The sequence below is a fragment of the Bombina bombina genome, chromosome 3 (genome assembly GCF_027579735.1).
Source record: "Bombina bombina isolate aBomBom1 chromosome 3, aBomBom1.pri, whole genome shotgun sequence".
Classification (NCBI taxonomy): domain Eukaryota; kingdom Metazoa; phylum Chordata; class Amphibia; order Anura; family Bombinatoridae; genus Bombina; species Bombina bombina.
This window is the reverse complement of record NC_069501.1, coordinates 944,457,565-944,478,178: the sequence shown is the minus strand read 5'-3', so window position 1 is coordinate 944,478,178 and position 20,614 is coordinate 944,457,565. Positions and strand designations below refer to the sequence as shown.

At 36.8% G+C, this 20,614-nt stretch overlaps 1 protein-coding gene across 1 annotated transcript in view; it reads left to right on the top strand.

Moving 5' to 3' along the window:
* VWA8 (von Willebrand factor A domain containing 8) overlaps positions 1 to 20,614 on the top strand; it is a 1,436,595-nt gene that overhangs the window by 846,525 nt on the left and 569,456 nt on the right. The window contains exon 31 of the mRNA XM_053707969.1: positions 9,765 to 9,881. Coding sequence (XP_053563944.1) covers positions 9,765 to 9,881 — 117 coding nt within the window. The remainder of the gene's footprint in view (positions 1 to 9,764; positions 9,882 to 20,614) is intronic.

Here is a 20,614-nt window from a genome sequence, read left to right as displayed (position 1 = left end):
TCTCATTAAATAGCTAGAGACAGATATCTTCTGAACAAACATTTATTGTAACCCTCCTTTCTCAGAACAATTATTTATCCCTGGCATCCAGTAGTATTTCAGAAAAACATGCCCAGTCTGTTGCATTTTACTTAATGGGATCAAACTTTTTTAAAGCAGCAACCATATTTAAAAGATTACATGATTTCTATGAAAATCTACACTTTTTTCTATTTAATGAAAAAACTTCCAAAAACAGTAATTTGCTTTAAAAGTATTTTTCTCTCTGATGTTTTTTATAAATGGTTTCCAATTTGTAAGACACTGTTAACCCTCCAATTAGACTATCTGCATCTTTATCTCCTAACCCCTCTTCTCTCCCCTTCTCAGACTTGGGCACTGTATTTGTATTGCTCTACATACCATTCCTCTGCTTGCTTATTTGAAAATGTGACTTTAATGCAGTATTTAAATGTTTAGCATAGTTGGTGGTTTAAACAGGAAAATCTGCTATATCATTGACATAATAAAGGTAAATTAGTTATTTGTTAACAATCTAATATGCTCCAGCATAATGGCTCACTGGAGCACTGTGCGCAGCATTTTCCCCCCCATGTAATTGGCAAGAGTCCATGAGCTAGTGACGTATGGGATATACAATCCTACCAGGAGGGACAAAGTTTCCCAAACCTCAAAATGCTTATAAATACACCCCTCACCACACCCACAATACAGTTTTACAAACTTTGCCTCCTATGGAGGTGGTGAAGTAAGTTTGTGCTAAGATTTCTATGTTGATATGTGCTTCTCAGCATTTTGAAGCCCGATTCCTCTCAGAGTACAGTGAATGTCAGAGGGATGTGAAGGGAGTATCACCTATTGAATGCAATGGTTTTCCTCACGGGAGATCTATTTCATAGGTTCTCTGTTATCGGTCGTAGAGATTCATCTCCTACCTCCCTTTTCAGATCGACGATATACTCTCAAATTCCATTACCTCTATTGATAACCGTTTCAGTACTGGTTTGGCTATCTGCTATATGTGGATGGGTGTCTTTTGGTAAGTATGTTTTCATTACTTAAGACACTCTCAGCTATGGTTTGGCACTTTATGTATTTTATAAAGTTCTAAATATATGTATTGTACTTATATTTGCCATGATTCAGGTTTTCAGTATATTTCCTTTTGCAGACTGTCAGTTTCATATCTGAGAAATGCTTTTTTAGGAAAAATGTATTTCTTACCTGGGTTATAGTCTCTTTTTCAAATTGACTGTTTTTTAAATTCGCGAGCAGAATTAGGCTAGGGAGGGCGCAAAATGCCAAAGTATATTTCGTCATTTTTAGCGCAAGATTTTTTTTTGCCGCAAAGTTATGTTCGTTGAACATTTTTGGTGCCCAAAAATATTTTTCTGTTTGTGTGCGTCATACTTGCCGCCAAATATTTTCATTATTTAAGACCCCATTCCTATATGCCTCTTGCCTTTTTTTTCTCTATCAGAGGGCTATGCTGTTTGCATTTTTTCCCATTCCTGAAACTGCCATATAAAGAAATTGATAATTTTTCTTTATATGTTGTTTTTTCCTCTTACATTTGCAAGATGTCTCAATCTGATCCTGTCTCAGAAATCACTGTTGGAACCCTGCTGCCTGATAACAGTTCTACCAAAGCTAAGTGCATTTGTTGTAAACTTGTGGAGGTTTTATCTCCAGCTGTGGTTTGTAATAGTTGTCATGATAAACTTTTACATGCAGATAATGTATCCATCAGTAGTAGTTCATTACCTGTTGCTGTTCCCTCAACATCTAATGCACAAGATATACCTGTAAATTTTAAATAATTTGTTTCTGATTCTATTCAGAAGGCTTTGTCTGCCATCCTGCCTTCTAATAAACGTAAAAGGTCTTTTAAAACTTCTCATAAAGTTGATGAAATTTCAAATGACCGGCAACATGCTGAATTATTCTGCTCTGATGAGGATCTATCTGGTTCAGAAGATCCTACCTCAGATATTGACACTGACAAATCTTCTTATTTATTTAAAATGGAGTATATTCGTTCTTTGTTAAAAGAAGTGTTGATTACATTGGATATGGAGGAAACTAGTCCTCTTGATATTAAAACTACTAAATGTTTAAATTCTGTTTATAAACCTCCTGTGGTTATTCCAGAGGTTTTTCCAGTTCCTGATGCTATTTCTGATATGATTTCTAAGAAATGGAATTGGGACTGGTACTTCTTTTATTCCTTCTTCAAAATTAAAAAAAAATGGTATCCTTTGCCAGCAGTTACTTTTTTGATCCCCAAACTTGATGGGGCTATCTCTACTCTTGCTAAACGTACTACTATTCCTTCGGAAGATAGTACTTCTTTTAAAGATCCTTTAGATAGGAAACTTGAATCTTATCTAAGGAAAGCCTATTTATATTCAGGTCATCTTCTCAGGCCTGCAATTTCTTTGGCTGATGTTGCAGCTGCTTCAACATTTTGGTTGGAAACTTTAGCGCAACAAGTATTGGATCCTGATTTGTCTAGCATTGTTAACTTGATTCAACATGCTAAGAATTTTATTTGTGATGCCATTTTTGATATCATCAAAATTGATGTTAAATCTTTGTCTTTAGCTATTATAGCTAGAAGAGCTTTGTGGCTTAAATCTTGGAATGCTGACATGACTTTTAAATCCAGATTGCTATGTCTTTCTTTCCAAGGTAATAAGTTATTTGGTTCTCAGTTGGATTCAATAATTTCAACTGTCACTGGGGGGAAGGGAGTTTTTTTGCCTCAGGATAAAAGACCTAAGGGTAAATCTAAAGCTTCTAACCATTTTCGTTCCTTTCGACAAAATAAGGAACAGAAACCTAATACTTCCCCAAAGGAATCTGTTTCCAATTGGAAGCCTTACTCAAATTGGAATAAATCCAAGCCATTTAAGAGATCAAAGCCAGTCCCCAAGTCCGCATGAAGGTGTGGCCCTCATTCCAGCTCAGCTGGTAGGGGGCAGATTAAGATTTTTCAAAGATGTTTGGACCAATTCGGTTCAAAATCAATGGATTCAGAGTATTGTCTCTCAGGGGTACAGAATAGGATTCAGAGTAAGACCGCCTGTGAGAAGATTTTTTCTCTCACGAATCCCAGCAAACCCAGTAAAGGCTCAGGCTTTCCTGAAATGTGTTTCAGACCTGGAGTTATCAGGGGTAATCATGCCAGTTCCGTTTCAGGAATAGGGTCTGGGGATTTATTCAAATCTATTCATTGTCCCAAAGAAAGAAAATTCATTCAGACCAGTTTTGGATCTACAAATTTTGAATCGATATGTAAGGGTACCAACTTTCAAAATGGTGACTATAAGGACTATTCTGCCTTTTGTTCAGCAAGGGCATTATATGTCCACAATAGACTTACAGGATGCATATATTCATATTCCGATTCATCCAGATCACTATCAGTTCCTGAGATTCTCTTTTCTAGACAAGCATTACCAATTTGTTGCTCTTCCTTTTGGCCTAGCAACAGCTCCAAGAATCTTTTCAAAGGTTCTCAGTGCCCTACTCTCTGTAATCAGAGAGCGGGATATTGCGGTGTTTCCTTATTTGGACAATATCTTGGTACTTGCTCAGTCTCTACGTTCTGCAGAATCTCACACAAATCAACTAGTGTTGTTTCTTCAAAGACATGGTTGGAGGATCAATTTACCAAAAAGTGCTTTGATTCCTCAGACAAGGGTAACCTTTTTAGGTTTCCAGATAGATTCAGTGTCCATGACATTGTCTCTAACAGACAAGAGACGTTTGAAATTGGTTGCAGCCTGTCGGAACCTTCAGTCTCAGTCATTCCCTTCAGTAGCTATGTGCATGGAAGTTTTAGGTCTCATGATGCAGCATCGGACGCGATCCCCTTTGCTCGTTTTCATATGAGACCTCTCCAGCTTTGTATGCTGAACCAATGGTGCAGGGATTATACAAGGATATCACAATTAATATCCTTAAATCCCAATGTTCGACTATCTCTGACTTGGTGGTTAGATCACCATCGTATTGTTCTAGGGGGCCTCTTTCGTTCGTCCAACCTGGACTTTGATCACAGCAGATGCGAGTCTTTCAGGTTGGGGAGCTGTTTGGTGATCTCTGACAGCACAATGGGTTTGGAAATCTCGAGAGGCGAGATTACCAATAAATATTTTGGAACTCCGTGCGATTCTCAGGGCTCTTCAGTTTTGGCCTCTGTTGAAGAGAGAACAGTTCATTTGTTTTCAGACAGACAATATCACAACTGTGGCATAGGTCAATCATCAGGGTGGGAGACAATTGGGAAGGGGATTATCTCAGTCGTCAGACTTTACATCCGGGAGAGTGGTCTCTCCACCCAGATGTGTTTTCTCAACTTGTTCAGATGTGGGGTCTTCTGGAAATAGATCTGATGGCATCATTTTTTCAGCGTAAATGGCTGTTTTTATTTTTATCCCTCCCTCTCTAGTGACTCTTGCGTGGGTATTGCGATATGTCACTAGCTCATGGACTCTTGCCAATTACATGAAAGAAAACATAATTTATGCAAGAACTTACCTGATAAATTAATTTCTTTGATATTGGCAAGAGTCCATGAGGCCCACCCCTTTTTTATGGTGGTTATGATTTTTTTGTATAAAGCACAATTATTTCCAAATTCCTTTGTTGATGCTTTTTACTTGTTTCTTTATCACCCCACTACTTGGCTATTTGTTAAACTGAATTGTGGGTGTGGTGAGGGGTGTATTTATAGGCATTTTGAGGTTTGGGAAACTTTGCCCCTCCTGGTAGGATTGTATATCCCATACGTCACTAGCTCATGGACTCTTGCCAATATGAAAGAAATTAATTTATCAGGTAAGTTCTTACATAAATTATGTTTTTTTACTTGTTCAAGTTTTTGGCCCGTTGATTAAACAGTGTGCACACTTTTTGTTATTGTACTCAAACCTGAAAATGTTGTAAAGGTAATAATACACATTCTATAACTTGCACACTCTCTCACACACTCACCACACACACACTCTCTCACACACATGCGCACAAGCACACTCACTGACAACTGGAAACCAGCTACGCAAGTTAAAAGAAAATCACATTCCCTTTGCTTTTAGTGGACTTACCATAGTATTGAGATGCTTAGACTCTTGACACCATCCCTCTGCCCGTCACAAGCCACAGACTGAAGTGCAGGTTCTGTGAAAAGTATTTTCTGATTCACAACTCCCACTCTAAATAACTAGCTCCAGTTAGCTCTCTCTCCCCAGACTGCCATTCCTTGGCTGTGCATACTTTTAATAGGCATGTACGCTCTCTTGAAAAAAGATGTGCACACACACATGCACATACACACACGCACACGCACACACACACACATACACACACACACACATACATGCACATATACACACGCACATACAGACACACATTACACACATATACACATAAACACATTTACACACACACACATTTACACACATGCACATACACACACACACAGATACACACATACACTCACATATACGCAAACACACATATACACGCACATACACACACACACACATACACAGGCACACACACATACATACATACACATACACACACACACACACACACACATATACACACGCTCACACGTACATACACAAACACACACATACACATTTATACGCACACACTCATACATGCACACATACATACACATACACACACACATATACACACACATAAATACACACACACACACATACACACATACATACACACACACACACATACTCACAAATAAGCAAGCAAAACCCAGGTTCTGAACCAAAAATGGTCTGGCTTCTAAGCTTTACATTCCTGCTTTGTAAATAAAGATAGCAAGAGAACGAAGAAAAAATGATAATAGGAGTAAATTAGAAAGTTGCTTAAAATTGCATGCTCTATCTGAATTATGAAAAAAATGTGTTTAATGTCCCTTTAAGGGCTTATTTACAGAGCAACGATACTGTGTTTTCTAAACTTAGTACAAAGGATACAGCACTGTCACCCTCTCAATTACTGTTTCTGCATTACAATTTGGTATGCAGATAGGTGAATATAATTAAGGGTAATTCCTGATTCACATCAGAAGTAGTGCCATTAGTGTTGTTTCCTACTTCCTTCTAAGGGGACATAATACGTATATGCTATATCACTTGAAATTGATGCAGTATAACTGTAAAAAGCTGACAAGAAAATATCACCTGAACATCTCTATGTAAAAAATGAACATATTTTACCTCAACATCTCTTCAGCTTACTAGATAAAGTGCTCTGTGAACAGTTATCCTTCAGCTATTGTCCTGCTGTAGGTTGAAATAAAAAAACAATAGTCGATCAGCATCAGCAGTGCTGAGGTCATGCTTTGTTTTACTTAAAGTGTCAGTAAACCTTAAAAATAATGTTATATAATTCTGCACATAGTGCAGCATTATATAACATTATATTAGCCAAACATTTATAAAACATAATTTCCCCTTTTAATTTAAAAAAAAAAAACGCTGTTTCACAGACCCGCTTTCTGCTCTCTGCTGGCTAATATAATGTTATATAATTCTGCACTATGTGCAGAATTATATAACATTATTTTTAAGGTTTACTGTCCCTTTAAATCTCTCAAGACTTCATAGTTGACTTCCTTAAACTGAGTAGGGAAATAACATGACTCTGCCTGCACATGCCATATGCACGATCCCTTTCAAGTCCCAGGACCAGCATCCTGATTGGCTACTTAAAGTCCCTTTACAATGGGATATGGCTTCTGAGGAAATTTTGTGGTGAAATATCTGCCTTTTTTTACATACAGATGTTTACTTGATATTTTCCAGTCAACTTTTTACGGATATTCTGCATCACTTTCAAGTGCTTCAAAATGTATGTATAATGTCGTTTTAAGGTATATCTAAAATATTACCTGTTCCTGAATTGCTCCCTTATTAAAAAAACAAAACTACTTTGCATTTTTGCTTATTAAATCACTTTTTTTGGCAGCCAGAGAAGCCTATGATTGTTTGCATCATATAGTATGTGAGCACGCGATTCAGCTTCATGGTATAAGAAATTTTTCTGCAAAACATTTTTCATGGAAAGGCTTATATTATTCCTTCTGATTTTATACAAATTTCTTCTTGATATAGTACACCTAATTTTAAAATAAATCAACATAGTAATTATCTGAGATCTGATAAACAAAATACCTGCTACAGAATCACATATTCTTTGATCGGGATGATTTCTGAATATGTAATAGAAGTGGGGTCTATATGTGAGCGCCTGAATGTGTTAAAAACACAGACTTGCTAAAGGTTTTAAAATCTGGCTGGATAATATATATATAAAAAAAAAATTGTTTATATATAATGAGAAGTCTCCATAAAAGTGAATGTCAAAAAGTAAGAGTGGGAATAAATCAGCCCACGTTTTAAATAAACACAAATTAAGTAATTTGTTGAAATGAAACAATGAATTTATTTTGAAAATTAAAATGATTGTCACAAATATAAAAACAATAATAAAGTCCTTAATTGGTACCAATATCTAAAAGCTAAACTAAATCAGGTATAAAACTAAACTATATTAATGTAAAAATATATAAATCCTGACAAGGAAAAAGCAGCCTTTTTCAAGCCATGTTTTCTAAGAGCTGAAACGCGTTGCCATGTAACGGATCACTAACGGATCTTTCTTTGGAGATACTCCTAATACTGAAGGTTCTCTGAACTGACGTCACCCGCATGTGTGGGCGTGTCTAAGGAAGAGACACGGCGTACCGGATGTCACCTACAACGCACAAGGAACGCCGGAGGAGACAAGGTAGAAAGACAGGCTGCTTTTTCCTTGTCAGGATTAACAAGTTTCTACACCCAGGACCTGGGAGTCCTAATAACTTGCATACCGGCAGACCAGGTAATGAAAATTAATAGCGTATTTCACAGACTGACTTTTAACTAAAAACGCTATCTGCACACTTGGAAGGCTAAACCAAAACCATTCCCCTGGGGGTATTTTTACAATTGATATCATTGACAAACTCTAATATATTCATATCTTCTAAGGATTTACAACCTAAAGACTGTTATTTATTTGTTTTATAACAAACAGAGGAACATACCTAAATAACCAACAACCTGTGTGGTCTGAAGGAATCTGATATTATGCTTGACAACTGTTAGCACACGGTTACTTTTGAGATAACTTTTATCTCCCATATCTATTTAAAAAACTATTTTTAGCTTCATATATATACTATTAGATATTTTTACATTAATATAGTTTAGTTTTATACCTGATTTAGTTTAGCTTTTAGATATTGGTACCAATTAGGGACTTTATTATTGTTTTTATATTTGTGACAATCATTTTAATTTTCAAAATAAATTCATTGTTTCATTTCAACAAATTACTTAATTTGTGTTTATTTAAAACGTGGGCTGATTTATTCCCACTCTTACTTTTTGACATTCACTCACTTTTATGGAGACTTCTCATAATATATAAACAATTTTTTTTTTTTTATATATTATCCAGCCAGATTTTAAAACCTTTAGCCAGTCTGTGTTTTTAACACATTCAGGCGCTCACATATAGACCCCACTCCTATTACAATAAGATAACCACAGGCTTTGGGATTGCCTGTTTTTTTATGTGTAGTGTGGTTTTATACCAGCGCATTGGGTTTTTCTAATACTACCTTTGATTTCTGAATATGCAACATCCTTTTTCTTTTTTCTTTTGCTAATAATTGGGGGTTTCGGATAATCGTTGAGTAACTATATGATGATTAAATACACAGTAAATTCAATAGCAAAAAGAATTACTACTTTATTTGTGATAGTTTTTGCAAAAACTCAAAAGTAATGATGCTAAATGTTCCACTTTTTGATTTTATCTTTGCTGGAAGTTATGCTTCAAGACATTTACATGTTATCCAAAACTGCTATTGTAAAACAAAAAAACATTTTCTGTGATGGTTATTTCCATAAAATGTCTTCAATAGCAAGGTCATCATAGAAATTAACATATGTAAATATATTAGTAATGATCTTCAATAAGGGAGAGGAGATAATAGATGTTGATAATACTGTTAACTAATTACCTTGACTTTGATTGGTATATTTCTCAATGCAAAGATCAATATACCTCCCTCCTCATAGCTTATTATCCATTAGAGATTATCCATCCCCCTAGATCACCAACGTATTACTCACCAACCCAGCTCTGGTTATCTAAAATGCACTAATTGTCACAATGATTCTTTATTAAGGAGACTCAAACACATTCATCATTTCTGCACATCTGTGTACAATGTAATATATAATATGTGCTGTATATAATATATGTTTAAACAAACTGTTAAGACATGGCTAATAGTTCCATTTATAAATGGGCAGGACTTATTAGGGTCATTACACACAGCAAGAATTATATCATGCATATAAAAGAGCAGAAGTTATACATTTTAAATGGAATTTTTTGCATGAAAAGGTTTTAAGTTAAAGATTTTTGAATTAAAACCAGCAGAACATGCATGTTGCATACCTAGGTATTTGCTGCTCACTCCTGATAGGGCCACACCCATACCTATTTTGGTTAACACCAGCAAATCTGTCAAGAAAACACAGTTAAAAAACAAACAAAACATCTGTTAAGAAATACTGTAATATATTATGAAGCATTTTTGCTAAGAACTTTGTTTTAGAACTAAGATTCAAAATGTTATGTTGTCAACTTTAGTATCTTTTTCATGGCAGAGTAATGTAATCCTTTTGTTGGATACCAGCAGTGGTGCTCTCCGTCGAATCTTAATCTCACATGAAGATCAAGAACCTCCAAAAAGATCCTCCTGGTGGGGTAGTAAGGAAGCTCAGGTACTGTGATTTTTTTTTTTTATTATTAAAATTTGGTAAGGACAAAAAAGAATATGGTTTATTTTCCTTTATCAGTTTATTTTAACATGTTAAAGTCCACTGACATCAAGCACCATATATTAAAGATAGTCTAATAAGACATTTTCACAGGGTTCCCTAGAGGAGTAATACAAAGTCATCTATCTTAAGTGTTATCGAGTCTCAGTATTACCCCTCTAATTGGTACACCTATGTTAAGTCTACTAATACCCACCAAATAAATGAATTACATGAACACCTTCATGTAGCAGTCATTGAGATAGCAGAGGTGTAAAGGAGGACCAGCAGTATTACAATTTATCAGAAAACACTACAAAGCAGTTTTTTCCTGTTTTCAGTGGCATATCTTAGTTTAAAGTTTTGCACATGCTCAGTTCATATGTTAGTAACTGACATTTTCCTCTTTTAATAATTTAAAAATACAGCACTAATAAAAAGTTTAAATTACTAAATTTGCACTCAATTTTGTGTATGATTGATTGAAAAATGTAATTAATCAAACTTCCCAAATCATATGAAATTGTTAATTGCACTCATATCATTGCATGCAAACTAACGGCTAGATTACGAGTTTTGCGGTATGAGTGAAAAAGCAGCGTTAAGGCTCTTTTTCACTACTGCTGCTATTACGAGTCTTGCAGGTTCAGCTGCACCGCACACTTTTTTGGCCGTAACGCAACGTAACTACCGCAGCTTTCCAAAAGTCCTTTTTCAATGGGACTTCCTTTGCGCCGGTATTACGAGTCTGCCTGGTAGGCCAAAAAGTGAGCGGTACAGCCTATACCGTCAAGATCCGTACCGTAAACTGAAAGTCAGTAGTTATGAGTTTTACGCTACAAAGCCGTAACATAAAACTCATAACTGAAGTGCTAAAAAGTAAACTAACACCCATAAACTACCTATTAACCCCTAAACCGAGGCCCTCCCACATCGCAAACACTAAAATAAAATTATTAACCCCTAATCTGCCGATCCCAACATCGCCACCACTATAATAAATATATTAACCCCTAAACCGCTGTACTCCTGCATCGCAAACACTAGTTAAATATTATTAACCCCTAATCTGCTGTCCCTAACATCGCCGCAACCTACATTACTTTTATTAACCCCTAATCTGCTGCCCCCAAAATCGTGGCCACTATACTAAAGTTATTAACCCCTAAACCTAACCCTACGTCTAACCCTAACACCCCTAACTTCAATGTAATTAAAATAAATCTAAATAAAACCTACCATTAATAACTAAATAATTCCTTTTTAAAACTAACTACTTACTTGTAAAATAAACCCTAAGCTAGCTACAATATAACTAATAGTTACATTGTATCTATCTTAAATTTTATTTTTATTTCACAGGCAAGTTTGTATTTATTTTAACTAGGAAGACTAGTTAGTAAATAGTTATTAACTATTTGCTAGCTACCTAGTTAAGATAAATACAAATTTACCTGTAAAATAAAACCTAACCTGTTTTACACTAACACCTAACCTTACACTACAATTAAATAAATTATATTAATTAAATACAATTAACTAAATTACAAAAAAACAAAACACTAAATTACACAAAATAAAAAAGAAATTGTCAAATATTTATACTAATTACACCTTACCTAATAGCCCTATCAAAATAAAAAAGCCCCCCCAAAATAAAAAACCCCTAGCCTAAACTAAACTGCCAATAGCCCTTAAAAGGGCCTTTTGCGTGGCATTGCCCCAAAGAAATCAGCTCTTTTACCTGTAAAAAAAATACAAACACCCCCCAACAGTAAAACCCACCACCCACACAACCAAACCCCCAAATAAAAACCTACCTAAAAAACCTAAGCTCCCCATTGCCCTGAAAAGGGCATTTGGATGGGCATTGGCCTTAAAAGGGCATTTAGCTCTTTTTCTGCCCAAACACTAAGCTAAAAATAAAACCCACTCAATAAGCCCTTAAAAAAACCTAACACTAACCCCCGAAGATCCACTTACAGTTTTTGAAGACCCAACATCCATCCTCAATGAAGCGGCAGAAGTCCTCAGCGAAGCCGGCAGAAGTCTTCATCCAGACGGCATCTTCTATCTTCATCTATCCGGTGTGGAGCGGCTCCATCTTCAAGACATCCGGCGCGGAGCATCCTCTTCTTCCGACCATTCTTCTGCCACCCCCGACATCGGCGACACCTACATTATACTTATTAACCCCTAATCTGGCGTCCCTTGAATTCCGATTGGCTGACAGAATTCTATCAGCCAATCGGAATTAAATCTATCAGCCAATCGGAATTAAAGGTGAAAAAATCCTATTGGCTGATGCAATCAGCCAATAGGATTGAGCTTCAATCCTGTTGGCTGATCCTATCAGCCAATAGGTTTGAGCTTGCATTCTATTGGCTGATTGGAACAGCCAATAGAATGCGAGCTCAATCCTGTTGGCTGATTGCATCAGCCAATAGGATTGAAGCTCAATCCTATTGACTGATTGCATCAACCAATAGGATTTTTTCACCTTTATTTCCGATTGGCTGATAGAATTCTGTCAGAATCGGAATTCAAGGGACGCCAGATTAGGGGTTAATAAGTATAATGTAGGTGTCACCGATGTCGGGGGTGGCAGATTAGGGGTTAATAAGTGTAGGTAAGTGGCGCGACATTGGGGACGGCAGATTAGGGGTTAATAAGTATAATGTAGGTGTCGGCGATGTCGGGGGCGGCAGATTAGGGGTTAATAAGTGTAGGTAGGTGGCGGCGATATTGGGGGCGGCAGATTAGGGGTTAAAAAGTGTAGGTAGGTGGCGGCGATGTCAGGGGTGGCAGATTAGAGGTTAATTAGTGTAATGTAGGCGGCGGCGATTTCGGGGTGGCAGATTAGGGGTGTTTAGACTCGTGGTCTGTGTTAGGTGTAAACATAAATTTTGTTTCCCCATAGGAGTCAATGGGGCTGCGTTAGGGAGCTTTACTTACCTTTATTGCAGGTGTTACGCTTTTTTTTAGCCTGCTCTCCCCATTGATCTCTATGGGGAAATCGTGCACGAGCGCGTAAAACCAGCTCAAAGCAGCGCTGGTATTGGAGTGTGGTATAGAGCTCAATTTTGGTCATCGCTCACATATTGCGTGCTAACGCCGGGTTTATGAAAACCTGTAATTGCAGCGCTATAGGGAGGTGAGCAGTGACAATATCTTGCAAGTTAGTACCGAGCTGCTCTTACCGCAAAACTCGTAATCTAGCCGTAATTTGGTAGTCATTAGCTGCCATGTTTATTTTTGCTTCAGTTAGGTATCATTTACTATTATTAAGAATTCTTAAAAACCTATGAAATACATGTTTTTCTGCATGTTTAACTATATTCTTCTGTTATATCTTATAAATAATTTCAGTAATTGCACTAAATTCTTCTAATCAAACTAAATGCCCTTGTAAAACAAAGTAAAAAATCAAGCAAGCTTGCATTCAGGTTTTTAGACAAATTTTGGAATGAGTACATGTTTTTAGACTTTCTATTTTTTATCCTTGTATACCCTATTTACATTTGTGCTCATAAGTTTACATACCCTGGCAGAATTTATGATTTCTTGGCCAATTTTCAGAGAATATGAATGATAGCACAAAGAGGCCTACTTATCAAGCCGTCAACTTACTTGCATTCAACGGCACCAATACGCTCGCCTGACTTTGCCTAACATCGCGGCCGCGGACCTTAATACGCTCTCCATATTTAACAAAAAAGCTGTCAAAAAGCCGCTCACCAAGTACGGGGCGAAGAGCAGCGGACTGTTGTTAACTAATAGTAATCGATCTCGCTGCTATTCGGCTTTTTCACAGCTTTATTTATATAGTCGCTAAACACAGCCACTATACTAAAATGTTTAACCCCTATCCAAACGCTCCCGGACCCCGCCGCAACCTAATTAAAGTTATTAACCCCTATCCCGCTGCTCCCGGAGCCCACCGCAACTCTAATAAACGTATTAACCCGTATTCCGCCACTCCCGATACCGCCGCAGCTATCTAAATGTATTAACCCCTATCCCTCCGCTCCCGGATCCCACCGCAACTCTAATAAAGGTATTAACCCCTATCCCTCCGGCCTCCCACATCACTAACACTTACTAAACCTATTAACCCCTAAACTGCCAGCCCCCCACATCGCCATAAACTAAATTAACGTATTAACCCCTAAACGTAACAACGCTGACTTTATATTAAATATTAACTCATCCCTATCTTATAATAAATTTTAACTTACCTTTAGATTTAATTTAAACTATATTAAACTAATAATTAATCTAGTCTAACTGTTATACTAAAATGACATTAAACTATATTAAACTAATAATTTTTCTACCCTAACTATTATACTAAAATTACATTAAACTACAGATTAAATTAACTATATTATATATTTAAAAACCTATCCCTACTTAAATAATTTAAATCTACTATTAAAAATTACAAAGTTACAAAAAAAACTAACAACTAAGTTACACAAAATAACAAACACTGAGTTACAAAACAAAACAAAACACTAAGTTACACCAAATAAAAAATAAATTATCAAATATTTAAACTAATTACACCTAATCTAAGAGCCCTATGAAAATAAAAAGCCCCCCCAAAATAAAAAAACCAATAGCCTACAATAAACTACAAATGTCCCTTAAAAGGGCCTTTTGCGGGGCATTGCCCCAAAGAAATCAGCTCTTTTACCTGTAAATAAAAAATACAAATACCCCCCCAACAGTAAAAACCCACCACCCACACAACCAAACCCCCAAATAAAAACCTAATCTAAAAAAACCTAAGCTCCCCATTGCCCTGAAAAGAGCATTTGTATGGGCATTGCCCTTAAAAGGGCATTTAGCTCTCTTTCAAAAGCCCAAACCCTAATCTAAAATTAAAACCCACCCAATAAACCCTTAAGAAAGCCAAACACTAACCCCCGAAGATCCACTTACAGTTTCTGAGACCGGACATCCATCCTCAACGAAGCGGCAGAAGTCCTCATCGAAGCCGGCAGAAGTCTTCTTCCAAGCGGGACAACATCTTCATCCAACTGGGCAAACGTCTTCATCCAGACGGCATCTTCTATCTTCATCCATCCGGCGCGGAGCGGCTCCATCTTCAAGACATCCGACGCGGAGCATCCTCTTCGTTCGACGTCTTCTTCAACAATGAATGTTTCTTTGAATGTCATCCAAAATGGTGGTCCTTAGATTCTGATTGGCTGATAGAATTCTATCATTTCTGTTGCAATCAGCCAAAAGGATTGAGCTTTCATCCTATTGGCTGATTCAATGTCCCTATCCCGCTGCTCCCGGAGCCCACCGCAACTCTAATAAACGTATTAACCCGTATTCCGCCACTCCCGACACCGCCGCAGCTATCTAAATGTATTAACCCCTATCCCTCCGCTCCCGGATCCCACCGCAACTCTAATAAAGGTATTAACCCCTATCCCTCCGGCCTCCCACATCACTAACACTTACTAAACCTATTAACCCCTAAACTGCCAGCCCCCCACATCGCCATAAACTAAATTAACGTATTAACCCCTAAACGTAACAACGCTGACTTTATATTAAATATTAACTCATCCCTATCTTATAATAAATTTTAACTTACCTTTAGATTTAATTTAAACTATATTAAACTAATAATTAATCTAGTCTAACTGTTATACTAAAATGACATTAAACTATATTAAACTAATAATTTTTCTACCCTAACTATTATACTAAAATTACATTAAACTACAGATTAAATTAACTATATTATATATTTAAAAACCTATCCCTACTTAAATAATTTAAATCTACTATTAAAAATTACAAAGTTACAAAAAAAACTAACAACTAAGTTACACAAAATAACAAACACTGAGTTACAAAACAAAACAAAACACTAAGTTACACCAAATAAAAAATAAATTATCAAATATTTAAACTAATTACACCTAATCTAAGAGCCCTATGAAAATAAAAAGCCCCCCCAAAATAAAAAAACCAATAGCCTACAATAAACTACAAATGTCCCTTAAAAGGGCCTTTTGCGGGGCATTGCCCCAAAGAAATCAGCTCTTTTACCTGTAAATAAAAAATACAAATACCCCCCCAACAGTAAAAACCCACCACCCACACAACCAAACCCCCAAATAAAAACCTAATCTAAAAAACCTAAGCTCCCCATTGCCCTGAAAAGAGCATTTGTATGGGCATTGCCCTTAAAAGGGCATTTAGCTCTCTTTCAAAAGCCCAAACCCTAATCTAAAATTAAAACCCACCCAATAAACCCTTAAGAAAGCCAAACACTAACCCCCGAAGATCCACTTACAGTTTCTGAGACCGGACATCCATCCTCAACGAAGCGGCAGAAGTCCTCATCGAAGCCGGCAGAAGTCTTCTTCCAAGCGGGACAACATCTTCATCCAACTGGGCAAACGTCTTCATCCAGACGGCATCTTCTATCTTCATCCATCCGGCGCGGAGCGGCTCCATCTTCAAGACATCCGACGCGGAGCATCCTCTTCGTTCGACGTCTTCTTCAACAATGAATGTTTCTTTGAATGTCATCCAAAATGGTGGTCCTTAGATTCTGATTGGCTGATAGAATTCTATCATTTCTGTTGCAATCAGCCAAAAGGATTGAGCTTTCATCCTATTGGCTGATTCAATCAGCCAATAGGATTATGCTCGCATTCTATTGACTGATTGGAATAGCCAATAGAATGCAAGCTATTGCGAATGCGAGCAAGTCGGATGTCTTGAAGATGGAGCCGCTCCGCGCCGGATGGATGAAGATAGAAGATGCCGTCTGGATGAAGACTTCTGCCCGGTTGGATGAAGACGTCGGCCCGCTTGGATGAAGACTTCTGCCGGCTTCAATGAGGACTTCTGCCGGCTTCGATGAGGACTTCTGCCGCTTCGTTGAGGATGGATGTCAGCTCTTCAGAAACTGTAAGTGGATCTTCGGGGGTTAGTGTTAGGCTTTTTTAAGGGTTTATTGTGTGGGTTTTAATTTTAGATTAGGGTTTGGGCTTTTGAAAAAGAGCTAAATGCCCTTTTAAGGGCAATGCCCATCTAAATGCCCTTTTCAGGGCAATGGGGAACTTAGGTTTTTTTGATTAGGTTTTTATTTGGGAGGTTGGTTGTGTGGGTGGTGGGTTTTACTGTTGGGGGGGGTATTTGTATTTTTTATTTACAGGTAAAAGAGCTGATTTATTTGGGGCAATGCCCCACAAAAGGCCCTTTTAAGGGCCATTGGTAGTTTATTGTAGGCTAGGGTTTTTTTTATTTTGGGGGAGGCTTTTTTTATTTTCATAGGGCTCTTAGATTAGGTGTAATTAGTAAATATTTTAAATATTTGATCATTTATTTATTTTTTTGTGTAATTTAGTGGGTTTTTTTTGTAACTTAGTGTTTGTTATTTTGTGTAACTTAGTTGTAATTTTTAATAGTAGATTTCAACTATTTGAGTAGGGTTAGGTTTTTAATTATATAATATATTTAATTTAATTTGTAGTTTAATGTAATTTTTTAACAGTTAGGGTAGATTAATTAATAGTTGAATATAGTTTAATGTAATTTTAGTATAATAGGGTATGTTAATTATTAGTTTAATATAGTTTAATGTAATTTTAGTCTAATAGTTAGGGTAGATTAATTATTAGCTTAATATAGTTTAATTTAAATCTTAAGGTAAGTTTAAATTTATTATAAGATAGGGATGAGTTAATATTTAATATAAAGTTAGCGGGTTGTTAGGTTTAGGGGTTAATAGGTAAATTTAGTTTATTGCGATTTGGGCGGCTGGCGGTTTAGGGGTTAATAGGTTTAGTAAGTGGTAGTGATGTGGGAGGCCAGGGGTTTAGGGGTTAATACATTTATTTAGTTGCGGTGGGCTCCGGGAGCGGCGGGATAGGAGTTAATAAAATTATTTAGATGGCGACGGGGTCCGGGAGCGGCAAAATAGGGGTTAATAAGTATAATGAAGGTGGCGGCGGTGTCAGGGAAGCAGATTAGGGGTTAATAAGTATAATGTAGGTGGCAGCGGTGTCGGGGTGGCAGATTAGGGGTGTTTAGACTCGTGGTACATGTTAGGGTGTTAGGTGTAAACATAACTTTTATTCTCCCATAGGAATCAATGGGATATCGGGCAGCAGCGAACATGAGCTTTCGCTGCTTTCAGACTCTCATTGATTCCTAAGGCATCCGCCGCCTCCAGGGCGGCGGATTGAAAAGCAGGTACGCTGGGCCGGAATAGTGGCGAGCGTACCTGGTAGATATTTGATAACTAGCAAAAGTAGTCAGATAGTGCTGAATTTGCATTCGGAACATCTGCAATGATGTAAGCATCGATCTGTGTCAGACTGAGACGGCGGATCGTATATTACGTCACAGATTTCAACTTTTGCTGGTCTTTAGGCTTTGATAAATAAGGGGAATCAGGCTCGCCACAATTACGCTGCGGAATTCCAGCGTATTTGCGGTTGACGGCTTGATAAATAGGCCTCAAAAACTTTTCTTTCACTCATGGTTAGTGTTTGGCTGAAGCCATTTATTATCAATCATAACATAGTAACATAGTAGATAAGGTTGAAAAAAGACTGAAGTCCATCGAGTTCAACCTATACAAATCTAAAATACTTACAAAAAGCTCCAGTTAAGCTTAAATAACCCCATTAAAATGTGACCCATTTAATACTAGCAATAATATCCATGAATTTTGTTTATATACAGAAATTTATCCAGACTATTTTTAAATGTATCTATGGTATTGGCATTCACTACCTCCTTTGGTAATGAGTTCCACAATTTTATTGCTCTTACAGTGAAAAAACGTTTCCGTTGCAGGAGATTAAATCTCCTTTCCTCCAACCTTAAATTATGACCTCTTGTCAGAAACAATTTTCTTGGAATAAAAAGAGCTTCTGCCATCTCTGTATATGGGCCTTGAATATATTTATATAAAGTAATCATGTCACCTCTCAAGTGCCTTTTTTCTAAAGAGAACAGACCCAGTTTGGCTAGCCTCTCCTCATAGGTTAATTTCTCCAATCCCCTTATTAGCTTTGTGGCCCTTCTCTGAACTTTTTCTAGTTCTGCAATATCTTTTTTAGCAATCGGTCCCCAGAACTGCACTCCAAACTCAAGGTGAGGTCTTACCAGGGCTTTATATAATGACAGAATTATGCTTTCCTCCCTTGAATCAATGCCTCTTTTAATACATGCTAGTATCTTATTAGCCTTTGAAGCCGCTGCCCTGCATTGTGCACTCATCTTTAGCTTGTTATCTATTACTACTCCCAAATCCCTTTCCTCCTGTGTTTGGCTAAGTCTTGTCCCATTTAAAAAATACGTAGCCTGCTTATTTTTACTTCCAAAATGTAGAACCTTACATTTTTCCGTATTAAATCTCATTTTCCATTCACTTGCCCATAGTTCTAATTTTAGCAAATCCCTTTGTAAAGAGAGTTCGTCCTACTCTGACCTAATGACCTTACTTAACTTAGTATCATCTGCAAAAATAGAGATGTCGCTATTTAATCCTTGCTCCAAGTCATTTATAAAAATATTAAAAAGAACAGGGCCCAGTACTGATCCCTGGGGGACGCCACTGATTACCTTTGTCCAATCTGAGTATGATCCATTTACTACTACTCGTTGCTCCCTATCTTTTATCCAGTTATTTATCCATGAGCTAACATTTTCAGCTATTCCCAGTCCCTTAATTTTGTGCATTAATCTCTCATGTGGCACTGTATCAAATGCCTTTGCAAAATCTAAGTATATCACATCAACTGATTCCCCTTTATCTATATTTTTACTTACTTCCTCGTAGAATCTAATTAGATTAGTTTGACATGATCTATTTCTCCTAAAGCCATGCTGATTAGAACTCATAATCTTGTTTACACGAATATGCTCATCAATATAATCCCTTATAATCCCTTCAAATATCTTCCCCACTATTGATGTCAGACTAACTGGTCTATAGCTTCCTGGATCATCCCTGCTTCCCTTTTTGAAGAGTGGCACCACATCAGCTTTACGCCAATCCTGGGGTACCATGCCTGAGGATAATGAGTCTTGAAAAATTAAGAGTAAAGGTTTGTCTATAACAGTGCTAAGTTCACTTAACACCCTTGGGTGTATTCCATCTGGGCCTGGAGTTTTATTTACCTTAATATTTTTTAGTTTTTTCCTGATATCCTCTAAACAAAACCCAGTTAGTGGTATGGTCTGGCATGTTCTATTCTGTTCCAAAGTATCATTCAATGGTTCCTCTCTTGTGTATACTGAAGAAAAAAACTGATTTAGTACCTCAGCCTTCTCCCTGTCATTATTTATCATGCTACCCTCCACACATTTTAATGTACCTATATTATCCTTCTTAGATTTTTTGCTATTTATATACTTAAAGAACCTTTTAGGGTTAGACTTAGAATCCTTGGCAATTAATTTTTCATTTTCAATTTTGGCTAATTGCATTGCTTTTTTGCATGCTTTGTTACATTCCTTATAAATATTGTATGCTGAGTCTGTACTATTTTCTTTTAATAATTTAAATGCCCTACATTTTTTCCTAATTTCTCTTAACACATTTTTATTTAGCCATAACGGCTTAGTTTTTTATTTTTATTTTTATAACCATATGGTATGTATTGATATGTATATTTATTTAACAAATTTTTAAATATTATCCATTT